A 7,913-nucleotide genomic window follows, 5' to 3' on the forward strand; every position below is an offset into this window, starting at 1 on the left:
GAGCACCAGAAAGGCTGGGGAAAGAGGAGACACATTTGGGGATGCTTCATGCCCACCCGTAGCTGTGGCATAATTAAAATGAACAACCATTCTGAACCTGTAGACCAACCAGATACAAACCTATGCTAATGCAGATGCAGCACTGAGCGCAAAGAACTCATGGGTGGAGAATCCAGATGTTTTACGTTCAAGAGCTTTACTCAGATTTATTTTTTATTTTTATTTTTAAAGCAGCTGTATATTTGAGTCTCTTGAAAGCACATTCAGCTGCAAGGAGAAATGCAATTGATAATATGCTCTGTAGTTTTTCACCTCCACTACCAGGTGAATTTTAAAGAAATCTGCTTATCGTTCACATAAACCCCTTTGGCCCACTTACTCTATGTTACAGGGCGCCTGAGTCTTGCCAATGTCCCAGTCCTTTATAACATTTCATGCACTTCGGGGGGTAGGCTTGTTGTTAAATTGAGCGTGTAACACTCTTACAAAACAGGTTTTCTATGACATCAAGGTTTCTTCTCCCTAACCAAGGGAAGGAAAAAAAAAAAAAAAAAAAGAGGACGAAGAAGGGGGAAAACACGCACACTATCTCAATTTATGCCTTAGGTATATGATCAGTTAAAAAGGCTTAAAAGCTCGGGGAAATTGGATCAGGGAGAATCGTCACCCAACTTTCATTATTTCCAAGTAGTGTGATTGAATTAAAGGGCAGGGAGCTGGTTAGAAGGGAGGATCAGGGGCTCAGTGCGTAATGGTGTGGTATTAAATTCTAATTAGAGATGCAGGAATCAATGATAGGGAGGTTGGACAGCTCAGTTCCCCAGTGCCAGCCCAATAGACGGATGAGTTATTGTCATGTAAAAAGCGCCAGCAATAAGACCAACCGCTTTGCTATTGTCCAAGTGGAAAGAGCCAAGTTTATTATGAGGACTATATGCTCTAGAGACCTCAGACAAGGCATCTCATAGGAGGCTTTTTCATAAAACTAGGCTCTGCTGGTAGTAAGGAGGCCAGTTTGGAGGCAGGCGTTGAGCTGTGCACATCTCCCCTCTCCAGCCACCTTCTCCACATCCATCTTTTATTTCATTTTTCCACTTGGCTGAGCCATCTAGAACCTTTTCAATGTATAAAATGGAATATTCTTACCTCAATTCCTCTGCCTACGAGTCCTGTATGGCTGGGATGGACACCTCGAGCCTGGCTTCAGCCTATGCTGACTTCAGTTCCTGCAGCCAGGCCAGTGGCTTCCAGTATAACCCGATAAGGACCACTTTTGGGGCCACGTCCGGCTGCCCGTCCCTCACACCGGGATCCTGCAGCCTCGGCACCCTCAGGGACCACCAGAGCAGTCCGTACGCCGCAGGTAAGGACCGCCAGCTCTCTCAGCGGAGGAAGCCGCCTTTCCGCTCGTATATAGGAAGCCTTGATTGCATTTGAAAATGGAAATGTGTTTAGTATTTACCAAACGAAATTTGCTTACACAAATGAAAGAATTTATCACGTTAGAAGCGATTGCAGGGAGGGGTAATTCACTTACAGGGTTACACTATCCTAGTCACACCCGAACCGCCAACAAAATTATCTTAAGCTGCCAAAATGATAGGCATAATTTATTTACTTTGCGATGAGACGTAAAGCTTAGAAAATAATTAAATAACAAAGAGTAAAGCTCATTACTGGCAGTGTCTCTTTTTTTAAGAACCGACAGCGGCTCACACCTCTTTGGCTGGTCATTTTTATGATCATTTCTTTAATTTATTATTTTTTTTTGCAGCACTTTCCCCCAACTTTTGGGTCGCGTCAACTTCTGAGAATTGAAAAGTTGCAACGGTGGGAGTGTTTGGTAACTTCTTCCCTGGCTCCCTGATGTTCCAACTGATGTTTTTGGACTTTTATTTTTTTCCTGCTGAAAGCTCTATCCCATGTCCCGGGCCTCAAGCCGTCTCCAATAAGCTTTTTCAACCCACCCAAAGGCGCTCGTGCCAGAGGGTCCCCCGCCAAAACCTGAAGTTTGAGCCGCTGTTTCGGTATATAACTAATTTGCTCCGTTTTTCCCCCCGGCAGCTGCTCTCGGGTACCCTGTATGCGAGTGTTGGTGCGGCTCCTGGGCGATCTGACCTTGGGGTCTCTGCATTCCAGCCCCGCTGCCCGCGCGCTCCTGACTGTTTCGCTCATTGTCTCCCCTGTCATCCCCTAGTTCCTTACAAACTCTTCACCGACCACGGCGGCCTCAACGAGAAACGCAAGCAGCGGCGCATCCGCACCACTTTCACGAGTGCGCAGCTCAAAGAGCTGGAGAGGGTCTTCGCTGAGACTCACTACCCGGACATCTATACCCGGGAGGAGCTAGCCCTGAAAATCGACCTCACAGAGGCGCGAGTTCAGGTACCCGCGCCGGCAAACTGACCCGGCTCCACCGCACTGGTCCCGACAGGGGTTGGGGTTGCGGGGTGGGTGGTGCTGCTGAAAGTTCATAATCCCGGGGCCTCGCATGAGAAGGGTCAAGCGACCCAGGGCTGATCAGAGATGATGAATTTGGCGTGGCTGTGGGCGCGAGGAAAGGTTAGGGCGTGCGCTCGTGGCAATTTCTTCACAACTGCAAAGTGTTTCCCATTCGAAGAGGCATTCAGGGGCCTTGGCATTTCGAGGCATTTCGGGGACAGAAAGTGCCCCGTGGGAGGAATGCAGATTTTGCCCCGTATTATAAACAAATTTTATCAAATGCTTTCTAACTCAAGCGTTTTTAACCTAGTGCCAAGAGTATTTTGACCTAGTGCCATGGCGAATTTTCTCGGGAACTGTGACTTGCAGCAGATTTGGAAAGGGGCTATGATTCCCTGAAGGTCAGAAATCAAGACTTAACGCTAACCTTTTTAGGAATCCAAGAGTGCTAAAGAGCAGGCCAAGGCACCTTTCCCCGTGAGCCCCCCAGTGGAGGGGCGGTGCACACAATCGCATGCTCCTTCAAGGCCCAAAGTCCGGAGATAAGCAGCCGGTCCCAAACCCGGAGGCCCCCTCCTACCAATTAAAGTTTAACTTTGGACTTGAACTCTAGGAGATGACGAGCTTGGGGTTGCTAAGGAAGCAGACTTAGCAAAGGTGCAGCAAAACAAGGGCTTCCATTTTAGAGCCTTGCTAGGACCTGCGATCTTTTATCTCTCGTTCAAGAAAAGTTTTTCCTAAAAGTTTTTCTCGCAAAGAAAGTTTTTCCTAAGACGAACTGGCAAGAAGGATGGGTAGACTTCGTGGGCTGGGAGCGCTATATGTGTGGTATCTGTGGCGCATAGAGGCGGGCGACCGCGTGGGGGTTGGCTGTCAAAGTCATTCAAAATGGAACGTGGAATACCCTAACCGTCGCTTTTCTCATCTTCCTCTTTCCCCGCATTTCATCGACTTTCCTGCCCTCTTGGGCCAGGTGTGGTTCCAGAACCGCCGCGCCAAGTTTCGCAAGCAGGAGCGTGCAGCAGCAGCGGCGGCGGCCGCAGCCAAGAACGGCTCCTCCGGCAAGAAGTCTGACTCCTCCCGGGACGACGAGAGCAAAGAGGCCAAGAGCACCGACCCGGACAGCACTGGGGGCCCGGGCCCTAACCCCAACCCCACCCCCAGCTGCGGGGCGAGTGGCGGCGGTGGCGGCGGGCCTAGCCCCGCGGGAGCTCCGGGAGCCGCCGGGCCCGGGGGCCCGGGAGGCGAACCCGGCAAGGGCGGCGCTGCCGCGGCGGCGGCGGCTGCGGCGGCGGCTGCGGCAGCGGCGGCGGCGGCGGCGGCTGGAGGCCTGGCTGCGGCCGGGGGGCCTGGACAGGGCTGGGCTCCCGGCCCGGGCCCCATCACCTCCATCCCAGATTCGCTCGGCGGCCCCTTCGCCAGCGTCCTATCTTCACTCCAAAGACCCAACGGTGCCAAAGCCGCCTTAGTGAAGAGCAGTATGTTCTGATCTGGGATCCGGCGGCGGCGGCGGCGGCGGCGGCAGCGCGCGAGCCAGGGCCCCGGGCGAGTGGGCGAGCGGGTAGGCCCAAGGCTACTGTTGTCGCCGCTGCCGTGGCTTTTTCATCGCGGGCCTAAAATAATCGCGATACGAATAACGAGCAAATGACGTTGCCCCCATTTCAACCCCACTCCTACCCCCTTCCTCACCCCCAAGCAAAACAAAAACGAAACAAAATGAGAAACTTCCCTGGCTTCGCACCGCCTACGGCTGCACGCAGAGGCCAGGGCTCAGCCTGCTAAGTGGGGGGCGTGAGCAGGCGGACTGGACTCGGGGGGCACTCTCAGGGGGCTGTGTCTGCGTGTCGGGTGTATGTCTGTCTCGGGGAATGTGTGTCTGTGGCCTGAGCAGGTGGCAGGGAGAGATGGGTGGGCCACAACCAACTCAGTGACTTGATTAGAAAAAGAAAAAAAAATAAGTAAATATAAAAATTCGGAAGACAGCAACTATTAAAAAAACATCAACAAGCAGGAAGGTTTAAACATCCAAGGGTGTGGCGAGACCAAGTCAAGGGGGACTGGTGCTGAGAGCTGACTCCTAAGTTCTTGCCTCAGGACAAATGGACTCTGGGGCTCCTCTTTAGGGGAGAATACAGAAGCCTTTCCAGCCCCCCTTACCCTCGGGTCCTTGGGTTCGGGCCACTGTGGCGACGTCTTGCTTAGATTGTCCCTGCGGCCAAAGTGACTTTCTCCCGCCCGCTTGCCTGTCCCCACCTCGCCGGATACCATCCCACCATTAGTGCATCTGAATCTCACACCGTTGCAACTCCCAGTCCTGAATCTTTGCAGCCTCTTGGCCCTGAAAGATGCCCTATACATGAGATGCCTTTTCATCCACAGACTCTGCAAACTGTGTCTCATATTTCGCAACTCTCCTTTTTTTCTCTCCCACCAACCGCCATCCCCACCCGGCGTTTTCTTCTTCCACCAGCTTTTACTGAACTTTTTGGCACTGCTTTGGATTGGAGTCAATTGCAGTCCAATTGCTGGCTGCAGAGAAATCTACCAAGCAAGGGAAAGGCACATATGTTTGCAGAAGTGTCTTGGTTTGCATTTCTGTTTGAGTGACCTGAACTGGACTCACATCCTGTAGGGTGGATGGACTGTAAATTGATGATTCCATTCTTTGCGCAGTTAGACATCTCTGTTGGGATTTGTTTTTTGTTTTTGTTTTTTGGTTTTTGTTTTTATTTTAAAAGGCACAAACTATAGATATTAGTTGAATGTTGAGGCTTTAACTTTTTTGTGTCTTTCTACAACTGTGTTCTGTGACTCAATTGTATGGTGTTAATATCAGTACAGACTGTCTCCTCTACGTGACCGTATAATGTTTTTCTCTTGTAGTCTCTATGGCGTGTCTTTATGGCGTAATAAGGTTCTCACGGGTTCAATTCCTTTGTGTTTAGAGAGACCATGGTTCAGACAATGGTATATATTTTTGTTATCAGGTGCATGTCTGTCTGATTTATTTTTTCTTCTCGTTGGACTATGTTTGTGAACATAATTGTCATAAGTTATGTTTCAGATTTTCAAATTTATTTATATGTGTTATAATGAATGCTTCTATTTAAAAGGGAAATATTTCTACATGTGCATATAGTTTTCCAAGAGTGTACCATTAACTTGATTGTTGATAATAAAAACAAAAAGCAAGTCTAAGCAATTGAGCTCTTCTGATTTTTTTCTAGGTTCACTTTTGTTTGTTGTATTTAAGTTTAATTTTAAAATGTTAGGGAGGATAGAGGAAGTTTTGCTAAATATCAAGAAGCCTGCACTGACTCTGGAACTCCAGACTGGTTGGACATCTAAAACCCATGTGTCCAAACTGAGCCACATATGGAATTCAGTGCTTGGGCCAGCAGAACAGATTCTTCCTGTCCGTCCTCATGTGTTTCCTAGTCACCAGGAGGAAAAGAGTTAGCAACTCACAGTAAAAGGACTCACAGGGTCCTGAGATCCCATGGGACTCAGCTCAGTGGTAGCCAAGGTGGGATTTGAATAACCATCTTTAAGGTGGACTTGAAATGAAAGTTTTGGTTCTGTGTACAGGAACCTGGCACCAGGCAAGGTCCTAACTCTGCAGACTGCTAGAACCTGGGGATATCTGATGGTCTCTATGTGGGTAGGTGGATCAGCAGAGCGGCACTTTGGGCCCCAGAACAGCTCCTGTGGTGTTGGTAAGTTGAGAGAAGTAACAATAATTGGATTTTGGGAAGTACTTCATGTAACAAGTTGTGATTTCATGCATTATTTCATCTACTCTTCCAAATAAGACAGGTATGAGTATCCTCACTTTCTTTAAAAGATACATGAGGGAATCCCAACGTAACAGGTTAATCTGTTCAGAAGTCCCTAGTTTATAAGTGATGGAGCCAGCCATTAAACACAGGTAATGCACTTACAGAGCCTGCCCACTAATGACACCAGTCCATCAGCATCACCCAGGGATTCATCAGACACAAATTCTTAGGTAACCACCCTCGACCTATTGTATCAGAAACTCTGAGCTGTGATCCAACAATATGTTTTTTTAATAAGCTCCACAGAAGATTTGAGAGCCACCAAACTACATTGTAAGAAGTCCAAATGGGAAGGTTCCAGAATGGAAACTAGGTTGGAAACAGGTATGGAGCAGGAGAAAGGGGGGGTGGTGGCTAGCAGTTGCAATGATACTCATTTACAAGAAAGTGGTCAGGGGGTCATCACCTAGCCCCTAAATGCAATGCCACCTCTTCCTTGGACTGTTGGTCTGGGCAGCCTATCTCCAGGAAAAGCCTCACGTGTGCTTCTAGTACTTCTCTTGGTACCTCTCTGGTTGGGCCTTCTCAATCAACAATTCAGTTGCCTTCACTTGAGGGCAGGCTACAGTCTGCCTCCGGTTTGAACATTTTCAACTGATCTAGTCTGAATTAATCAGAGCTTCTCACCTTAAGCATTTAAACATGACTTGCATTTCATCAGGCATATTCATTAAAAAATCTCAAACCTCTGGATCATATCAAACCTCTTATCAGCTTTCTAAAAGGCTTCAAAATAGTCTTTAAAAGTTTCAAGCTCAAAATGCCCCCAAGTAAACTTTCCCAGGCAACATTGTCTATAAACAATGTCATTAATTGTTCTGGTCTAAAATGCCAGCCACCACCAAAATCTCTTTGTCCCCAGTCTTTGGTTGTAAATGTAACTTAGAAGGTCAGGGAGAAGCAAAAATGAGGGCAGAAATTTATTGGCAAGAAAACCAAACCCAAACCCAAACCAAACCAAACCAAAACAAAACAAAACAAAAACCAAAAACAAAAAAACACACAGAAAAAATCCATTGAAAGTCCAGGTAACCCAGCCCTGGGCTTGGCTAGATTTGACTTCTCCCAGGCCTTGAGGCCCACTGGGTAAGTTTCTGTGAGCTGATGGGCAGGTCAGTGGGACAGGCCTTCTGGAAAAGGAAAGAACAGCAGGGAGAAAGAAAATTAGAAAGGAAGAAAGGAAAAGACATAGAAAAAGAAGGAAGAGAAGGAAAAGCAGGAGGGAGAAGAGGAGGATGAAGAAGAAGAGGAAATAGCCTCAGAAGGGCTTTTGGAAACCCCAGTGAAGGCCCTAGAAATCCTTTCAGTGTGAGTAAACTTGGGGAGTGTCCCCAAATTCCAAATTCTCTTCTGATTTTGGTCTACTTTGAGTGTCCTGTCTCCAGGACAAGGGAAACTCTAGGACTTGGTGAGGAAATCATGATCTTTACTCTCAGAGGATTGCACTGTAAATGGTTTCGAGGCACCTAGGGTATTTTGAATATTTTCTTCTTTTTAACTTGGGTCACTTCTGCTTCTCTTACTGTTCCAAGAAGCTAACTGTTGGGAGGCAGGTTTATGATCAGATGAAGAATCCTGTCCCTGTAGTATGAGGGAACCTAGTGGCAGGACACCATGTCTCTTGCATTGTGC

At 48.0% G+C, this 7,913-nt stretch overlaps 1 protein-coding gene across 1 annotated transcript; it reads left to right on the top strand.

Moving 5' to 3' along the window:
- Nucleotides 1-1,043: 1,043 nt before the first annotated feature.
- On the top strand, nucleotides 1,044-5,589 carry Phox2b (paired like homeobox 2B). The gene is made up of 3 exons (XM_047567273.1): nucleotides 1,044-1,363; nucleotides 2,198-2,385; nucleotides 3,416-5,589. Exons 1-3 carry the CDS (start codon nucleotides 1,123-1,125, stop codon nucleotides 3,929-3,931), a joined length of 945 nt encoding a protein of 314 aa, XP_047423229.1. The 5' UTR covers nucleotides 1,044-1,122; the 3' UTR covers nucleotides 3,932-5,589.
- The last annotated feature ends 2,324 nt before the right edge of the window (nucleotides 5,590-7,913 follow it).

Source organism: Sciurus carolinensis, chromosome 10 (assembly GCF_902686445.1).
Source record: "Sciurus carolinensis chromosome 10, mSciCar1.2, whole genome shotgun sequence".
Classification (NCBI taxonomy): domain Eukaryota; kingdom Metazoa; phylum Chordata; class Mammalia; order Rodentia; family Sciuridae; genus Sciurus; species Sciurus carolinensis.

Excerpts from the sequence above, each read along its gene's own strand:
- Phox2b (XM_047567273.1), top strand. The coding sequence starts at position 1,123 with ATGTATAAAATGGAATATTCTTACCTCAATTCCTCTGCCTACGAGTCC. Across the intron at positions 1,364-2,197 it reads GAGCAGTCCGTACGCCGCAG|TTCCTTACAAACTCTTCACC; the intron begins GTAAGGACCGCC and ends GTCATCCCCTAG. Across the intron at positions 2,386-3,415 it reads TCACAGAGGCGCGAGTTCAG|GTGTGGTTCCAGAACCGCCG; the intron begins GTACCCGCGCCG and ends CTCTTGGGCCAG.